Raw genomic sequence first — 18,649 nt, 5'->3', positions numbered from 1 at the left:
CTAGACCTCGTACTATTCGGTCACATTTTTAACCACGGTTACGTGACCGGCAACACATAATCGTTCTGCTAATTTGTGCGTTCGAGTGCGACATAACAAACGCACTAACATCTTCAACCGACAGAGGCGCTGCGTTTTGATACTGCCCGCTGCCTCCCGTGTTTCCGTTTGCTCGGCTTTCTTGAGATGGCCGACCAAAACTATCGCTATAGTATTTTGTTCTCATAAAACATAAGATTTTGTTTGTTTTGAATACTAAATTCGACTGTCGCGTGTAATACTATATACGCGCATGTCATTAAGCAGAACAAAGTAAACGCGAATACCGTTCGTTACGTGTGTAAAGCTAAAGCTCCGTGGTTTGATTTAGTCGGCCCACCAAACGGGGAACACATCCTCACATGGGACGTACAGTTTTTATTTTGAATCAAATGCTAGCCGAAAACACTTAAGTTTTACTCTTTTTAAATATATACATCGCCATCATGTTAAAATCTAAAACCTTCGTTAAGAAAACTCGGGGCGGCCGGGTGATAAAAGTAGTACGCGAGCATTATTTGCGAGACGACATTTGGTGTGGAAGCGAAGCGTGCGAGCAGTGCCGCCAGGACTCAACTGTGCTCCAGGGAGAAGCATGCATCGAGAGCAACTTGTGCTCCTTTTCTCATTACCTCGTCCCAGACACCAATGTGCTCTTACATCAGGTGAGAGAGCAGAAAAGAAAGACAAAACAAACCTTCTCGTGTTGTACCAGGCTGTCAATCGAGCTTGCGAGCCACACCAGGAAGGCAGAATATAGAAACATTTGCCATTTTTTCCGCTTCTGTGATGATATGCTGCAAAATTAATTCTAATATGTCGCTAAATCTGAACTGCCAAGTGTATGACACATATTTACAAAGAAAATGATAAAAGATGCAGTGCAAATGTACATATTTTAACCCAGCCTCCCAAATGTTAAATTGGACAGCGTTAAAGTTCGCCATTAAAAATGTTCATTCGCCCCCGCCTGGTGAAAAATAAATAAAAGATAATGTAACAGTGTCACCAAATCATTTTTGTCCCACGATAATCTACGTACTTTAATGCTATCTCGTAATGCCAAACCCCATAGTCAGGCTAACAGAGATTAACATGGCTATGACACTCACAATAAACTTGACAACAATCTCACATTATTTTTGGTATCCCACAGATTGATGTTTTGGAAGACCCCGTGATTTGCAACGTGATCATCCTCCAGAGCGTTCTACAGGAAGTACGCCACCGCAGCGCGCCGGTCTACAAACGTCTCAAGGATCTCATCCACAAGGAGGAAAGGCACTTCTATACTTTTACCAACGAACACCACAGGTAGCAAAGTGCATGGCTCGCTAGATCTCTCTTTCAGTTTCTCCTTTGTACCGGCTTGTGAGTTTCCTTTTATTCCTACAGAGAAACGTTCATCGAACAAGAACCGGGGGAGAGCTCCAACGACCGGAATGACCGAGCCATCCGTGTGGCAACCAAGTGGTACAGCGAGCACCTGGCGAAGCCCGATGATCCCAAGGTGGTACTCCTAACTAATGACGTGGCAAATAAGCAAAAGGCACAAGAAAGCGGCCTGTTGGTGTACAAATGTAAGCCTCTTTGTCAATTTTTGAATGGCCAGATTGCGGTGATGATCGCGCACTAAGGTGTCCTTTGTTTCCACGCCAGTCGAGGAGTACGTCAAGGGCCTGATCGCCAATCCCGAGCTGGTGGATCGTCTCGCCTTGTCAAATGATGGCAAGGTAAGCAAATGAGCTCCTTGTGGATTTTTTTCTGGAGTTTTTGTGGTGGTTGTCGCCACCCAAAATCACAACAAATATGGCCAAAGTCGGAAAACGGGCGCAAGCGAATGTGATGTCATCTTCAGTCGACAGCAAGTGCAAAATGGCCGCCCACTGAGTTGAATATTTCTGTTCTTCTTGCACAGACAAAATATTATTCAGAATTTCACAATGAGGCGGTTAATCCAGGCAATTAATTTGAGAGTTAATCGACTCGATAAACTGCCTTAAAAAAATAAAACCTTGAAGCCACTGTAAGATTATGTGCATTTTTAAATTCAATAATCATTTCACAATTTAACAGTAATTGTGCCTGTCCTACACTTTGATAATCACAGCCTATCGAAATGTTTTTATACGGGTGAAGCACTGAATGATTAACTCATTCACCGCAATTCCCGAATTCGTTTGGGTTTTGTTTTTTTACACTTGGGTGCCGATGAAGCGCTGGCCATGGCCTCTGGCGATGTTTTTTTCTTTTCCATAAGGGGACAGCATTTCCCCCTCCCTTTTTTCCCCCATGTTAGCGCTTTGTTCCAGCTTTAGCTGTTGTTAAAGCGCTAGATAAAATCAATATGTATGTATTGCATCGTATTTTGGATAGCCGCTCTCATTTCAAGCTCCGATAACTCCAGACCCATATTCTTTCGTAATTAACTCTTTTTTGTTTCTGATGAAATAAGATAGTCTAAGGTTTCTAACGCTGTATCGAATGTTTGTCGTCCTCAAAGTCAATATTCCGTGGGTCCTGGAATTCAAAAACGCTGGCACTGGAGCGGCCGCATTTTTGCAAAATCCCGGCAGTGAATGAGTTACAATTGCAAAGTCCTAAAGCCTAATTCTTCGCAATGACTTGACTTGCAAATATCCCCTTTGCCGCCGTCAGAAGGAAATCACCAGCGGTCGGGTGTTATTCCCCGAGCATCTCCTGCTGTCCAGGATCCAGGCTGGCATCAAAAGCGGCTCCTTCCTGCAGGGGACCTTCAAGGCCAGCAGGGACAACTACCTGGAGGCCAAAGTTTTTATCCAAAAAGAGGAGGACGACTGCACGGAGGTACGTCGCCTAAGTGCTTTTTAAAGCAATCGTCGCGTTTAGCCTCACGAAAAATCACTCCGCTGTATTTCTGTGTGAACGCCCACTTTTCCAAAACTCTCCAGGTCCTGATCCAAGGCCTCCAGCACCTGAACAGAGCCGTGCACCAAGATGTGGTGGCCGTGCAGTTGTTGCCTCGCGGCCAATGGGCGGCGCCGTCTTCCATCATGCTGCAGGATGTGGGCTCGGCTAAAGACGACGCCAACACCAACGAAGAAGAAGAGGAAGAAGAGGTCCGTTGCCGTCGGGCGCGATCCCGGCCGGCTTATTTAGAAGTCCGCTTCTCCGCTTGATGGCCGTTTTTCTGTCGGTGAGCAGCTGAGAAGCGGCGGCGGGCACGCGGACAGGAAGCCCACGGGCAAGATCGTGGGGATCATTAAGAGGAACTGGAGGCCCTTCTGCGGGATGCTCAATGTCTCCCAAATCAAAGAGGTAATGGCAACATCTTCTCAAACAAAAAAGCACTTCAGTACATGATGAAATGTCATGTGTCTGTTTTTGTCTTTGACTTCAAGATGGCGCCGTGAGAGTGGCTGTCTTTACAGCGGCTCCTGTATTTTGTTTTTGTTGCTATGAAATGGGAATTTCTCCACTGTGAGACAAATAAAGACTCATTTCCTGTAATTTAGGCATAAAAATCAAGATGAAACTGATTTGACCACCGGGCTGATCTTGAAACACTTCCTGTTTTCGTTCTTTCATACATATTACGCTGCCACCGAGGCAGTGGAAGTAAACAGGAAGCCGTGGTCGATTTAAGGGGAGGAGCTTCCATGGCAACGTTGCCAAAAGGCGTCCAAGCGGCCATTTGCTTTTTAACTCATTCGCTGCCGTTCCCGACTGTATTCAGGAATTGAAAAGTGTGACGTGGAGCACCGTCCCAAATTTGTTACCGTTTTTGTTTTTTCTTGCGAGGGGGTGCTGATCAAGCTCTGGTTAGACCTCTGGCAATGTTTTCTTTCTCTTCCGCGAGGGGGCAGCGTATGCCTTTTGTCCATGTTAGCACTTTGTGTATTGTATTTTGTACAGCCGCCCCCATTTCATGCTCAGATAACTCCACAGCCATATAACTTAGGAATTCACTCTTTTTCTGATGAAAGAAGAGAGCCTAACGTTTCTTACACTGAATTAAATGTTTATGTAGTCCTATTACCTCGATACATTCAAGTGCCAATGACAAAAACCCTGGCACTGGATGGAGTGGGCACATTTTTCCACTTCTGGCAGTGAATGAGTTCAGAATCTGCTTTTTCTTTTTTATCTTTAGTCGACACGTCACCTTTTCACGCCGGCCGACCGCCGCATTCCGCGCATCCGCATCGAAACCCGCCAAGCGTCCACCTTAGCGGGCCAGAGGATCTTGGTGGCCATCGACGGCTGGCCCAAAGACTCCAGATATCCCAATGTGCGTCGCCGTTGCCGCCGTTGAACTCAACGCGATCAATCAGACAGAGATTGACGTGTGGTTTTTCCTCAGGGTCACTTTGTGCGCAGCTTGGGCGCGGCGGGCGAAAAGGAGACGGAAGAAGAAGTCTTGCTCCTGGAGCACGACGTTCCCCATCAGGCCTTCTCTCAAGCCGTGCTTAGTTTTCTTCCCAGAATGCCGTGGGGCATCAAAGCGCAGGTAAATGACACCTTTCCAATGTTTGTCCCCGCGAATACAAAGAAATTGAAAGCGCTGAAAGTTGTGCGTGTTGCGTGTGGCTGCGCCTCGCAGGACGTGGTGGGCAGGGAGGACCTGAGGCATCTGAGCGTGTGCAGCGTGGATCCTCCCGGATGCACGGACATCGACGACGCCCTCCACTGTCGACAGCTGCCTAACGGCAACTTTGAGGTCAAGGTCTCCCGCCTTTGTCCAGCGCCCGTCCGCTCTCCCCTATATCTAGCTATCTAGCTATTAGCTATCTTACTATATATCTGTCAGCCGGCAACTCTACATCTATTAGCTAGCTGCAACTCTATAGCTTGTCGTCTAGCTATCTACCAGCTCTATACTGCATCTATCAGCTAGCTAGTCAGCTAGCAACTTTATATCTCTTAGCTAGCTAGCGAGCAACTCTATATCAGATAGCTAGCTATCAAATCTATATCAGCAAGCTAGCTAGTTATATAGCAACTCTATATCAGCTAGCTAGAAACTAATCTATCCGCTATCTAGCAACTCGATATCTATCAGCTAGCTATCTACCAACTCTATATGAGCTAGCTAGCTAGATCTCTCAGCTAGCTAGCGAGCAACTATATCAGCTAGCTATCTAGCTATCAAATCTATATCAGCGAGCTAGCTAGATATCTAGCAACTCTATATCTGATAACTAGTTAGCGAGCAACTCTAAATGTATCGCTAGTTAGCTAGCAACACTATATCAGCTGGCTAGCGAGTAACTATATATATCTATCCATCCATTTGTCTAATTTATTTATTTTCTTCACTCTATGTATTTCTTTGTTTGTTTCGTCATGTGTTTATTTGTTTATCTCTTATGTAGTCATTGATTTATTTTACGTATTATTTATTGAATCTATTTTACGTATTTATTTGTATGTTATTTATGGATGTATTTGTTTGTGCTGCAGGTGGGAGTCCACATCGCCGACGTCAGTCACTTCATCCGACCCGGGAACGCTCTGGACAAAGAGGCCGCCAACCGAGGCACCACCGTTTACCTCTGCGGGAAAGTGAGGATTGGATTGGATTGGATTGGATATGCCTTTATTAGTCTCACAGTGGAGAAATTTACATTTCACAGCAGCAAAGTGATGAAAGGAATGAAAGTAGAAAAACGAAATACATGAGCTGCTGGAAAGGCAGCCACTCTCGCGGCGCCGTCTTGAAGTCAAAAGAACAAAAAAAAAACAACAAAAGGATGAGCACAAGCCAACACGCAGACAACATGCGTGACGCGTGTTCCTCAAACTTCATTTCTACGCGCGTGTGTTGTGTCCCGCAGAGGATCGACATGGTTCCCGAGCTCCTCAGCTCCAATCTGTGTTCGCTACGCTGCAACGTCGACAGGTGAGGGCATGCTTCTCTGCAATGCCGTACCCTCAAATCACTTGTCATCAACTGAGCAGTCTCGGATGCATTTATTTATTTATTTATTTATTGATGTGTTGTTGTTATTAATGTATTTATTTATTTCTTTGTCTATTTTTATTTGCGTATCGATTTATCTCTACACGTCTTGATGTATTTGTTTCTTTCTTTTCAAGGCTGTCTTTCTCGTCAATCTGGGAGATGAACCGCGAGGCTCAAGTGGTGAAAACACGCTTCACCAAAAGTGTCATCAACTCCAAGGTTAGGTCATGACGTCCACATGCAAACGAGCGTCCGACTTTGTTCCATTGATTTTTTTTTTTTTTTTCCCCCACTGCAAAATGGTGGAATAGGCAGGTGAGCATAAATTAAGACTAAAATAGTTATGCTTAAAAATAAATACAATTTCACATCAATAAAATAAAATTTTGCGTAAATAAAGTTGCGCCTCAATATAATTTTGCGTCAAAAAAAAATTGCGTAAATAAAGTTGCGCATAAAAAATAAAGTTGCACGTAAATAAGAATTTGCATCAATAAAAATTAGCGTCAATACAATTTTACGTCAATAACATTTCGTGTAATTAACATTTCGCATAAATAACATTTCCATAACTAAGCCTCGCCCTGCGGTTTAAAAAATAGTTGATGATAAGTCCGTCTCCATGATCGCCTTCAGGCATCTCTGACGTATGCCGAGGCCCAGATGAGGATCGACGATACGAGCAAGAACGACGACATCACCGCAAGCCTGCGCGCCCTCAACAACCTCGCCAAGATCCTGAAGAAACAAAGGATTGAGAAAGGGTGAGGTCCGCCGTCAAATGGCCCAATGACTTTTGCGGACAACAATAACAATCCTCTCAAAATGTCCCATTCGTCATCTCCTTGATAAAAAAATGCATTGTGAAAATGTGCTATTGATCCATGCCTTCCTTCAGGGCGCTGACGTTGTCCTCCGTGGAGGTGCGCTTTCACATGGACAGCGAAACCCATGACCCCATTGAGCTTCAGAGCAAACAACTCATGTAAGGACTTTCCAAAAAGCGCCAACGGAGTGAATGGATTGTCGCGCTGGCCGAACTGAAATCTCTCGGTCGCAACAGGGAGACCAACTCCATGGTGGAAGAGTTCATGTTGTTGGCCAACATTGCAGTGGCGCAAAAGATCTACCACGAATTTGCCGAGTGCGCCTTGTTGAGGAAACATCCGGCACCGCCGCCTTCCAACTATGACGTTCTACTCAAGGCAGCAAAGTCCAAGGTGGGTCCACTCCAGTGCCAGGCTTTTTGGCATTGTCACTCCAATTCCAGAACCCGCAGAAGATTGACTTTTAGGACTTACACCCTCTTCTTTTATCCGAAAAAAAGGTACAGTAAAGTCTCGTTATATCGATATCGGATATATCGATAGTCCCGGTTATATCGATACTATTTCTATGCACGCAGGGAGAAAATGACATGCAAACAGGGTCGGATATATCGATAGTCCCGGTTATATCGATATTTTTTCGGACTCCCTTGAATATCGATATAACGAGACTTTACTGTATATGGGTCTGGAGTTATATGAGCTTGAAATGTGGGCGGCTGTACAAAATATAATGCAATACATTGCTAAAGCTGAAACAAAGCGCTAACGTGGACAAATGGGAAATGCTGCCCCCTCGTGGGAGGGAAAAACATTGCCAGAGACCAGCGCTTTATCGGCACCCCCACCGAGAAAAACCAAAACCCGAATAAATTTGGGAATGGCAGTGAATGAGTTAAATACATTTTATTGACATCGGATCGTTTGATTTTTAGTACCTTGAGCGTGGCTCCATCTAGTGGATGCATTATAGATTGCGCCTTATAATGCGGTGGGCCCAATGTTTGGATTTTTTTTTTCTTTCATTACTTAAGAACCATCTTGAGTGGTGATTGTGAAAAAAATGGCCGCATTTTCTGGTATATAAGGTGCACCTTCAATGAAAGACATATTTAAAAACCTTTGCTGGCACACTGGATTATAAGGTGCATAGTCAGCTTTTGAAAACAATGAGGTGCGCCTTATAGTGCGGAAAATACGGTAGTTATTTTCTTTCCCCCCTGGAATGTTTGGAACTTTATTTGGAGTTAAATAATTGGAACCTTTACTTTAATACGGAGAATTATTGCAAAATACAAATCAACATTTTTTTTCAGTTTTACATTTGACACCTTTTTTTTCCCATGCGTATTTGACCGCAAAAAAAGTTTTTTTTGAAATTGTGTCGTGTATTTTGGTGATTTTTAGGATGTGTTGCTGCGCAGCGATTCGGCCAAGTCGCTGGCCGACTCTCTGGAAGTGGCCAAGGTGGAGGGTTTTGCCTACTTCAACACGTTGCTGCGCATCCTGGCCACTCGCTGCATGACGCAGGCCGTCTATTTCTGCTCGGGCATGGACAGCGACTTCCATCACTACGGTCTGGCCTCGCCCATTTACACCCACTTCACCTCGCCCATCAGAAGGTAGAACGGCGCTCCAAACTAGCAAGTAAGCGCGAGCGACTCAATGCGGACGTCGCCCTCCCCGCCGCGCAGGTACGCCGACATCGTGGTGCACCGCCTTCTGGCCGTGGCCATCGGCGCAGATTGCACCTACCCGGACTTGACGGACAAACACAAGCTGTCGGCGCTGTGCAGTAGCCTCAACTACAGACACAAAATGTCCCAGTACGCTCAGAGGGCGTCCGTGGCCTTCCACACTCAGGTAAATATCCACGGACCGCACCGAACCGGTCTTTGGGTCGACAAAGGCAGCTTCAGCTTTGAAGAAAAGTACATTTTCGACTAGATTATGAAGCGCACCTTCAATGTATTCTTTCATACATTGGGCGCACCGCATAAGGCGCAATCTACAATGCATCCACTAGATGGAGCGACGCTCAAGGGAATGAAAATCGAACCATCTGACGTCAGTAAAAAATTATTCTATTCGCTGCCATTCCCAAATTTATTTGTGAATTGAAAAGTACGACGTGGAGCGCCATTCCCGAATTTGTTTGGGTTCTGGTTTTTCTCGCGGGGGTGCCGATAAAGCGCCGTTCAGACCTCTGGCCATGTTTTTTTTTCCCTTCCATAATGGGGCCACTTTTTCCTTTTGTCCGCGTTAGCGCTTTGTTACATCTTCTGTTGTTGTTAAAGCGCTATATAAAATACAGCTGCCCCCATTTCGAGCTCTCAACTTTATGTCTGCCCTGGTGTCCGCTAACTTTTTGTCATGAGTTTCAGACACTGCTTATATATGGGAAAAAGTTGAAACTACACCGTTTGTTGGGGGTGCGCCTTATAGCCCTGAAAATGTGACATGTTTATATGACATTTGGAAACCCTTTTTCATTGATTGAAGGTGCGCCTTAAATATGGGAAAAGTTAGAAACTAAGTGGGCTGTTAGCTGTATATGCAGATGGTTGGAAAAGCAGATTGTCCCTCTCTCAGCTTTCCTGCCCGCACAGTAGCTTTAGCATCCCCTTTTGTTTCCCCCTGCCAGTTGTTCTTTAAGAGCCGAGGCGTCCTTAGCGAGGAAGGATACGTCCTCTACGTGAAGAAGAACGCCATCGTCGTCCTCATCCCCAAGTTCGGCTTGGAGGGAACGGTCTTCTTTGACGCCAAGGACAAGTGGCCTCCGCCTGCTTTTTGATGAGGAGGTAATGAAGGCGCCATGCGTGCGATGAGGCCCCGCCGTTTAAGCGCCGTGGACGCCCGTCTGTCTTCAGGTTCCGTCTCTGACCGTGGACTGCCACACCTTCCGGATTTTTGAGCGGGTGAAGGTCACCGTCAGCCTGGACGACTCCAATCTTCAGCATCAGAAAATCCGCATGGCCTTGACGGAGCCTGTGGTAAGAAGGGACGGACGGACGGACGGACGGACGGACGCTAAGCGCTTGCCGTCTTCCGGAAGTGACACGGGGCCCCCTCTCTCTTTTTGCCTTCAGATCGCGGGCGTGAGCGTCGCTGCCAACGCGGCCGCCGAAAGCCACAACAAGAAGCCCAGATTGGACAGTTAGTGACGCCGCCATGTTGAGAGCAAAAACTGGACTCAAATTGACCAAAACTGCCATACCGATATTTTTTTTAAACATATCCTTCGCTATTTTTATTTCATATTTTCGACCTCCTATGCCACTTTTTGTAAGTCACTCGCCCAGTGCTACAAATACCATTCAGTGACTTAGAAGCAAGCCGCGTGGAGCGCCGTTTAAGTGATATGAGGACGCTGAATAACTCGTAAAGAATAATTCAAATTAAAAACCTCGTGTTTGTGTGTGTCTGTCTGTGTGAGAGCGAGACAGAGATTCGCTAGCTAGCTGATAGAAATACAGTAGTTGATTGTTCGTTAGCTAGTTGGTACTGATTCGATAGCTAGCTAAGTAGCTTGCTAGCTGATATAGATTTAATTTGTATCTGATTGAGAGATTCACTCGCTAGCTAGCTGATTAAAAATAGTTTGTTCGTTAGCTAGATGGTGGATATGTCGACAGCTTTGATAGCTAGCTAAGTAGCTTGCTAGCTGATATAGATTTGAATGCTAGCTAATAGAGATTCGCTATCGAGCTAGCTGATTGTTTGTTAGCTAACTGGTAGATCGACAGATTCGATAGCTAGCTAAGTAGCTCGCTAGCTGATATAGATTTGATTGGTAGATCGAGGGAGATATTTGCGAGCTAGCTGATGAAAATAGTTGATTGTTTGTTAGCTAGCTGTTAAACAGATTTGATAGCTAGCTAATAGCTCGCTAACTGATAGATTTAATTGGTAACTGACAGAGAAAGAGATTCGCTAGCTAGCTACCAGAAATAGTTATTGTTCATTAGCTAGCTGATAGCTCAACAGATTTGATGGCTAGATAAGTAGCTCGCTAGCTGATAGAGGGAGACATTCGCTAGCTAGCTGATATAAATAATTGATTGTTCGTTAGCTAGCTGGTAGATAGATCGACAGATTCGATAGCTAGCTAAGTCGCTCGCTAGCCGATATAGATTTGATTGGTAGCTGATAGAGAGAAGGAGAGTTTATATTCACACGACAAAATGTATCATTTGGTGAACACATAATGCTTGCATATTTTTTTTAATAACCAGAAAAATGGTGTCATAGATTTCAGTCAGGGTTGTTTACAGTTTGTGCTGGTGCACGGTGTGGCCTTATTTTGTCAACAAACAAGATGTACATTTTCAGTCCATCTCGGAAAAAAAATGGCGAACCACCAACACACGTACAAAAGTAAGATTGTCATGTTGACATTGGTTCAAGTGACAAGTATTAACCAGCCTCCATTTTTATGACTTCACTCAGAAAGCACATCACAAAAAATACATGAAAGTGCAAACACGTCAGCCATTTTGTTGATTTCAGTATTTGTGCGTGCCACCTGAGGAACCTTATTGTCGAGTTAAAAAACAAAAACACATAAAAGTCACTTTCATAAGCTTCCTTGAAAAAATGGTTTTGCCTGCTTGATTCTGGCAACAAACTAGCAAATCTTCGTCATACGTGCAAGCACTGCCGCTGCGTGATAACCTGCTGCGCAACCTCATACCAAGAAGTAAACAAGTACTGGAAAAAACAAGGAGCGGGTGTCCCTTTTGATGCGTCAAAACAATTCAGTGATGAGGATAACACACCTGGAAAAGAACAAAGAGTGTTAAAATAATAATAATAATGACAGTTAAGCCGATACACCAGAGCATATATAAGAAAGTACAGTGATACCTTGGCTTACGAACTTAATTGGTTCCCAGAAAGTGTTTCTTCCAAAAATTAATTTCCCATAGGAAACCATTAACATGACAACAATACATTCCCAGTTCCCCATAAAACATAATTAAATCAAGTAAATAAGCCTTAAAACTACACACAATATTCTGTACTTTATTTTATGTATAATAAATTTTCAGCTTTGTTCACATTCGGAGATCCAGCTCCAAGAACCGGCTCGTTCGCGAATGACACATCACTCGTTGTGGCGCTCCGTTTGTATGCCAAGATCAGATTCTCGCGAAGCGTTCGTAAGCAGAGGTATCACTGTACTTTTATTTAAAAAAAAAAAAACTGCGGGTGTGACTATGTTGAGCAGAATGTCTTAACAGCAGTTGCGGTGGCACCGATACCTTGACTTTTGAGTTTTTGGTGAGGTGAGAGGCATCTTCGGTGAAGTTAGCGCTGAAAGACTCTTTGCCGTGATAATCCGATGCGAGGCCGTCAGTCAGACTGCCGGCCGTCGTCGACGCGGTTTGGTAGCCGCTGTCCACCTACACAATGGCAAGTACGCAAATGACCGGTTGTGATGCCAACAGAATACAGGTAACATCCGAGTTACGACCACCTGTACTTGCGACCGCCAGACCCTTAAAAAAAATGATATGCCTGCCGGCAACGCGTACTACAATTTTGGCCAGCCAGCATGTCACACGCTTGCGCAGCAATGCGTGACTACACTCAATACAGTAGTTACACAGTCTCTGCGGCAGCTCCTGTAGTACTGCACACTGCTTTTTTTTCCTTCAGCGTCCGAGCGTGTGTGTCGGGCGACCTCTTCCGGCCGTTAGCAGGGAGAGCAGGCTAAGTTTAACATTTAGAAATGAACTGTACACTAAACAGTTTTGTATACATTACAGATACAGTTATGCAGTCCTAAAAATCGCTAATACCAAATATAAAATGATAAAATAGATAGACTAATAAAGGCATATCCAATCCAATAAAAATGACACTAAAAGGTATGCAAACTATAAATGAACTGTAAACACTTTAGTATATAAAAGTATTGAATAGAAAACATTGCTTAAAAACAACAGATTGACATCGCATACGAACTATCCTGTCGTGCAAACATCACGTCGGCCATTTTGAATAGATTTTGACTTATGTTTACGTCTTGTCGGAACGGAACCTGGTCGTAACTCAGATGTTACCTGTATTTTCCTTATTTAATTTTTTTTATGGCCAAAAAAGGCCCTGGTGAGCTGCGCATCTTCTATCTGAAGAGATGAACGGCTGTTATCAAAAGTCTACCCCCCCCCCCCAAACCCCGTTCAAATGCCAGAATTCGAAGTATTGATTTGAAAGCTTGAAATTGAATTTCTACAACAAAACAGTGCAGGTGAGTGAGTATTTATATTTCAAAAACACACAAAACCTGCATGCTGGAATCGTAGCGTATGCTGCTACGCTCCGTCAAGAGAGAGAGAAACATTTGGGAGTTTTCCGTGGCCGACACGTTGCCCATCCGAGAGCTGGTCAGCCGTCCGGCGAGGCCCCCGTTAGCCCCCTCCTCATCCTCTTCTTCCAGTTTCCCCTCCATCCGAAAGTCCCGCTCTTCCATCTTGGCATCCGGAGCCAGAGAGGGCGATAAATGGGAATCCATCAAAAGTCCCGACGGCGGGTCCTGGGCGTCCTGGGCGTCCGCTAGTTTGGGATTGAGGACGGGGGCAATGAGGGGCGGGCTGGTGCAGCAACGGAATCGAGGCCGGGGATGAGCTCGCGGGCGACGTCGCTGCGGAGAGCAGTTGCGGATGGGAGAGCAGCCCTCCACGTCCGGACTCGTGGCCAAAGAGGGGACGTCCGGGGGGGGCAAACTGGGGGGGGTCAAACCGCAAGGTCGCTTCCACTCGCCTAAACAGGATCGCAATCGGATCAAAACAAAACAGTTTGCAGTTTCATTTTTTTTATGAGTGGATTCTCTTCTCTCGCCTCGCGTTCACTCAACCCGGAAGTAACTCAAATGGATAGCACGCTAGCTAGCTAATAAATAGCTAGCCAGCCAGATGGCTAATAGGTAGCTAGACAGCTAGATAGCTAATAGTTAGTTAGCTAGCCAGATAGATGTCCAATAGATAGCTAATAGACAGCTAATAAATAGTTAGCTAGCTAGCCAGCCAACCAGATAGCTAATCGATAGCTAGCCAGCTAGATAGTTAGATAGCTAATAGATAGTTAGATAGCTAATAGATAATGAATCTAATGAAAAAGAAATCAAATCCAGTGTCATACCGGTGGGTGTGCGCAGGGTATGCGCGACGATGGGCGAAACGACGGGCGAGGTGACGTCGGCCGGAGACGAGCGGTCAGGGAAAAGCGGGCTGACGCTGCTGCGGTCCCGGAAGCCGCCGCTCCGGATGGGACTGGATGAGAACTGACCCTGTCCAAAAAGGAAAGTCCTTTACTCTACGTTGAATTTGTCACTCCTTTTTTGCATGGATGCCTTGATTCTTTTTTCCTCTCTCACCACATCAATTGACTCAAAATGTCATTTTCGACTGCCACTTGACAAACGACCCCATTTTTGGGGGGTGCGTGTCATTTAGCCTCCGAGTCTCTCTTCGCCATTTTGAATCGATTTCGACTGGAACGGAACTCGGTCCCAAGTCGGATGTTACCTCCATTTCTTTTTTTCTCCCACTCACCGTCGAGGGCGTCGAAGCAGACGCGCCGCAGGATAAAGGGGACGAAAACATGGCCGCCGGAGGCGCAAAATCTTCTCCCTGGGTCGACGGCCCGACTTGCCCGGAACGCCCCCGATCCGGGCTGGGTGGACCGGAGCCGTCGGAACCGCTGCAGCTGCTGCGGCCGTCCAGGAACAGTTTCCGCCTCAGGGACGACTGGCTGAGGCTCTCCTGAGAGCCATCGCTCGCCGCTTCCTCGGCGCGGTAATATTCCCCTAGGAGATGAACACCGTGACCACGATCGCGCAACCGGGCGTCACGTCGCCCGCCCGCCCGCCCGCGATCGGCTTACCGAGATGTCTCTCCAAATCAAAGGTCACCGGTAACGTGAGAATTGTCTGACAGGCAACTGCGGCAAAAACAGAAAAGTTCATTCATGGCGAGGAAGGAGAGAGAGAGAGAGAAAAAAAAAAAGCAAGCTCTAACCTTTATGAAAAATGACTAACCCGATTTTTTTTCCGACTCCTCCAGCATCGGACACAAAGACCCTGAAGGAGATGAAGAAAACTAAACTTTGGAATACAGATCATGTCCAAAAAAAGAAAAACTATTAGGAAAGGAGGCATACCGGTTTTTGACGTGCGAGGGATTCTCCCAGGGTCTGACAGAGACCACGGCGAAGGTACGATGGCTCCTTTGGTAAAAAACTGAATACAGACATGACATTGATATGATATGCGGTGGTGTCAAAAGTCGTCAATCGTCTGGTCTGGCGTCGGAACAGACCTGCTCGATAGCATTCTGACGTTTTTCTTCAGTATCAGAGTCCATCCTGAAGATCCCGAACAGGAAAAGATACTTTTAAAGCTAACTTGAAGGCATCCGATGCATTTGGATTGAAACGTGACAAATACCTTGTCTGGCTGAGGTAAAACGACTGTCGCTGAATCTCCTCTTGATCGATATGCACTGGAAGCAAACTGGCCATATCGTCGATTGACCAATTGAACCCGGAAGGGGCCTGTTCAAAAGGCACAACGTAACACCTACATTTTCCCTTACTTACTTACTTACTGAGAAAAAAACATACACGCGTGTGTGTAATATTTCATTGCGCAATTTTATGAACACCATTTCGCACGTAAACATGAAGACTTTTAACAAGTTACAACTTTATCATTATTAATTTAATTAGTGACATTCAGTGTATTAGCTATCTAGATGGCTATCTTTTAGTTTTGTAGTTGTCTAAGCGGCTAGCTATCTATTAGCTATCTACTAGCTGGTTAGCTAGCTTTCTATCTATTAACTTCCAGGTTGAGTGAACGCTGGTGCGTGTGGCTGCCACTGCTCACCCACAGGAAAAAAACTTTTCCTGTGACTGTAAAGTGACCTTGAGAGATTTAAAGGCGCTTAGAAATTAAATGAATTATTATTATTATTTCTAGCAATAATCAAGCATGTTCTTTGTTGTAGAACATTGTGGCTTTTTTTCAAATTCAAATTAGTCCACAGCAAAAAAATAATGATTTCGTGTTCTTACGATGTATAATGTTTTTAAGAAAAATATGAAATGATATGAAGGCGAAAAAAAAACACGGTGAAAATGTTGAATTTAACTGATTTTAAAATAAAATTCCACTTGACCGGAACTTTTCTTCTCGGTTTCTTTCCGAGACTTTTCGCACGGACTTGATTTCTCGGTGATCAACTTTGCTTTTTACGAGTATGTAGCGATATTTCTTATAATTAACACGATTGCGAATATTTAATGACAAAAACGGAATGGAAAATATCTCAAAATTATATTGAACAATTTTTGCGTTTCCCGTACAAACTTTCTTGTATGCAAAATACGGCCGGTCGACATCATAAGAGACAGCAAGATCGGTGTACAGGATCGATAGACGCGACTCACAGCTTGTGATCTCTTGAAAACAGACGGACTCGGAACCAGAGGCTCGCGGAGGTGGTGGTAGTCGTCGGGACTTTCAAACGGGTTCCTTATTGACGGTCTCCCTGGTGATTCTGGAGTAACGTGTGGCTCCGGGCGGTCCCCCATCTTTGGTCATTCAAATCACCAATACTCATCGTTACCGTCGGAAAGAACGCAATACAGCGCCCCGATGTTGATTTTATCATCTCGTTTTGACAGGTCAAATGTCAGACTCGGATCAATAAATGTTTCAGGGGAAATTAGCATGATGAGATCTCTTTTTCGACCATACTTACTTCCTTCGAAATTTACCTCTCGTTAATCGCCATGTCGTTTCGGGATCAAACTAAATGGTAGATTAAACATGTAGGATATGTGTGATACTTACATTGTCGAAGAATCAAACTCTCGGATAGCAAAATCGCTGTTGAATGAAGGAAGGAAGGAATACTCGCGAGGCCTTTCGGATGCTATTTCAATTTCGGCCTCGCAGCCCGACAGCCAATAGAAACATTCTAGGAAGTGAATATCGACCAATCGGGGTCGATCGACGTCACATCCGCTTCCGCCTTCTCTACCTTTACTCCGTCAGGCTCAGTGTCGTTAGCGAGTTTGTTTAGCTTGTTTATCGCTCGCTGGTCTAATTTCCAAGGGACGCGGTTGTTTGTCACCTTTATAAAATAATCAGGAAATGTGCACGTTGTTTATATTCGCTCGGTTGAATTGTTTATATCCGCCCGTGCGGTCTTTATAGTGTTTCGAGAGCTGCCAGCTAGCAAGTTAGCTAAGTGTCCATCGGCTACCATGGCGAGCGCACCCTCCGCTAACCTGAATGCGGTCCGAGAGACGATGGCCGGTAATGGGGGACATTTCACAAAACGCCTTCTCCGATCGCTTGCTTTTGCCCGGGTTATCACGCCTGTTTTTCCCCCTCGTGTATCTTTCCATCAGTGTTACTGGAGATCTCGAGGCTGCTCAACACTGACCTGGATATGGAATCTCTGTCCATCTGTGTGAGATTGTGTGAGCAGGGGATCAACCCGGAAGCTTTGTCTTCCGTTATTAAGGAATTGAGGAAAGCCTCCGAGACCCTCAAGGTCATCATCAATCCAACCAACACTGTTTTTTTCTTAATATCATCACATTTACGCAAATGATGTCTAAAAACAGTCTCACTGTGCTGACGCGACATTGTCTTTATTTTGTGTTACAGGTTCCTGAAAACTGCACGAACTGAAGATAAAACCTTTCCTTTGGTGTCCCGAGTTGGACTGCAGCTGTCTTTTGTCCCTCACTCTGGACCCTCCCGTCCCTTAATGCCCGCCCTTGGCTGCAGATTTCAGGCAATTTGAATCCTGAAAAAAATAGCACTCAGCATCAGCTATTTATCAATTGTAAGTGGAAAAAATAAATGTATTTGTAATGGTGTTTAATGTCCAAAGTGATACAAGTGTCATTTTAAACATATTTGGATTGGATTGGATGTACTTTACCTTTATTTGTCTCGCAGTGGAGAAATTTACATTTCACAGCAGCAAAGTTACGAAAGGGAAAGGAAAGAAAGAAGTAGAAAAACAATATAGGAGCTGCTGGAAAGGAAGCCATTTTCAAAAAAAGAACAAAAAAACTAAATAACCAATAATATGACAACACAAAGACAGCCTTGTCAACCTTGAGAGTTTTGAAAGGCGCTTATAAACGCTAATGTATATTATTATTATCCATATATAGTCAGTGTATGAATGTCCATATCAAAACAATACGTTGAAAGGCCACTATGTGGTGCTGTGACGACCTTCTTCCTCTCAATCGATTTGAAATGTCCAAGTCCGGCGTTGTTTTTGTCCCCAAACTTTTCAGAAATGTCGAGTGGTCATCCGTCCGTCAGGGAATTTCAAAAAAGATTCTCACTCCAGGGTCACTTCATTAAGTGCTCACAGGGACATGGAAAAAAAGAACCATCCGTATCTATATTGTGAGCATTTTAATGCATTTTTATGACAGTGCCTCTCTCTCCGAGGCCGATGCGGGCTTCTCACTGGAGCACGCCGGGGAGAATCAATACGGGAGCTGAGCTGTACTGTAAAGTATCGGTTACATATCTGGCTCAATTTCACCTCCCCTGCGCTCCCCCTTAGATGGTCATGTTTACATTCAGCATGGCCATAGAAACGCCACTGATTGACATGTTGAGTATAAGAAAGCATTTTTCTTATTTTCGTGCATATTACATGCCAGAAGCTGATCATCCAGAAATAAGTTAGACGTCATCAACCTTACAAGCCACTTCTGTGAGCAGAATCAGAAAACCTTTAATCGTCCCACAATGAAGCTTACCGCATAGTTTTTATTTCTCCGCTGTCTG

The 18,649-nt window shown here is 44.8% G+C and overlaps 4 protein-coding genes across 6 annotated transcripts in view; 3 read left to right on the top strand and 1 right to left on the bottom strand.

The window, feature by feature from the left end:
- Positions 1–149: 149 nt before the first annotated feature.
- dis3 (DIS3 exosome endoribonuclease and 3'-5' exoribonuclease) lies at positions 150–11,534 on the top strand. The gene is given in 22 exon segments (XM_089012761.1): positions 150–704; positions 1,196–1,353; positions 1,435–1,619; positions 1,699–1,772; positions 2,698–2,865; positions 2,970–3,137; positions 3,223–3,336; positions 4,172–4,309; positions 4,382–4,528; positions 4,622–4,738; positions 5,482–5,583; positions 5,856–5,920; positions 6,118–6,202; positions 6,620–6,747; positions 6,882–6,968; positions 7,047–7,203; positions 8,218–8,432; positions 8,505–8,673; positions 9,455–9,582; positions 9,584–9,611; positions 9,681–9,803; positions 9,900–11,534. Coding segments are annotated over 22 exon segments (2,847 nt in total). The 5' UTR covers positions 150–485; the 3' UTR covers positions 9,972–11,534.
- Positions 11,452–16,792, bottom strand: bora (bora aurora kinase A activator). Its single transcript, XM_089012778.1, has 12 exons — positions 16,673–16,792; positions 16,267–16,410; positions 15,263–15,369; positions 15,135–15,180; positions 14,977–15,055; positions 14,855–14,896; positions 14,701–14,757; positions 14,370–14,623; positions 13,957–14,104; positions 13,103–13,578; positions 12,075–12,215; positions 11,452–11,588 (listed from the first exon to the last, which is right to left on the bottom strand). The coding sequence occupies exons 2-12, from the start codon at positions 16,408–16,410 to the stop codon at positions 11,568–11,570; spliced, it is 1,515 nt and encodes a 504-aa protein (XP_088868904.1). The 5' UTR covers positions 16,673–16,792; the 3' UTR covers positions 11,452–11,567.
- Positions 16,793–16,873: 81 nt separating this feature from the next.
- On the top strand, positions 16,874–17,725 carry mzt1 (mitotic spindle organizing protein 1). The gene is made up of 3 exons (XM_089012806.1): positions 16,874–17,140; positions 17,236–17,381; positions 17,498–17,725. Exons 1-3 carry the CDS (start codon positions 17,089–17,091, stop codon positions 17,519–17,521), a joined length of 222 nt encoding a protein of 73 aa, XP_088868932.1. The 5' UTR covers positions 16,874–17,088; the 3' UTR covers positions 17,522–17,725.
- Positions 17,538–18,649, top strand: part of dachc (dachshund c) — a 37,581-nt gene continuing 36,469 nt past the window's right edge. For 2 of the 3 annotated variants that reach the window (XM_089012768.1, XM_089012769.1), the window contains exon 1: positions 17,538–17,678. The gene's annotated coding sequence lies outside the window, so the exon portion shown is untranslated. The remainder of the gene's footprint in view (positions 17,679–18,649) is intronic. The other variant, XM_089012771.1, reaches the window with a different exon arrangement.

This window comes from Hippocampus bargibanti, linkage group LG13 (assembly GCF_051943395.1).
Source record: "Hippocampus bargibanti isolate YZ-2025 linkage group LG13, ASM5194339v1, whole genome shotgun sequence".
NCBI classification, from domain to species: Eukaryota; Metazoa; Chordata; class Actinopteri; order Syngnathiformes; family Syngnathidae; genus Hippocampus; species Hippocampus bargibanti.
This window is presented reverse-complemented; position numbering and strand designations above follow the sequence as displayed.

What these genes read in the sequence shown, in the direction of transcription:
- bora (XM_089012778.1), bottom strand. Translation starts at nt 16,410, where the DNA reads ATGGGGGACCGCCCGGAGCCACACGTTACTCCAGAATCACCAGGGAGA. An exon ending in CCCTCGCACGTCAAAAACCG is followed by an intron (nt 14,897 to 14,976) that starts GTATGCCTCCTT and finishes CATCTCCTTCAG; the next exon opens with GGTCTTTGTGTCCGATGCTG. An exon ending in GGAGTCGGAAAAAAAATCGG is followed by an intron (nt 14,758 to 14,854) that starts GTTAGTCATTTT and finishes TTTTTGCCGCAG; the next exon opens with TTGCCTGTCAGACAATTCTC.
- mzt1 (XM_089012806.1), top strand. Translation starts at nt 17,089, where the DNA reads ATGGCGAGCGCACCCTCCGCTAACCTGAATGCGGTCCGAGAGACGATG. An exon ending in GGTCCGAGAGACGATGGCCG is followed by an intron (nt 17,141 to 17,235) that starts GTAATGGGGGAC and finishes TCTTTCCATCAG; the next exon opens with TGTTACTGGAGATCTCGAGG. An exon ending in AAGCCTCCGAGACCCTCAAG is followed by an intron (nt 17,382 to 17,497) that starts GTCATCATCAAT and finishes TTTGTGTTACAG; the next exon opens with GTTCCTGAAAACTGCACGAA.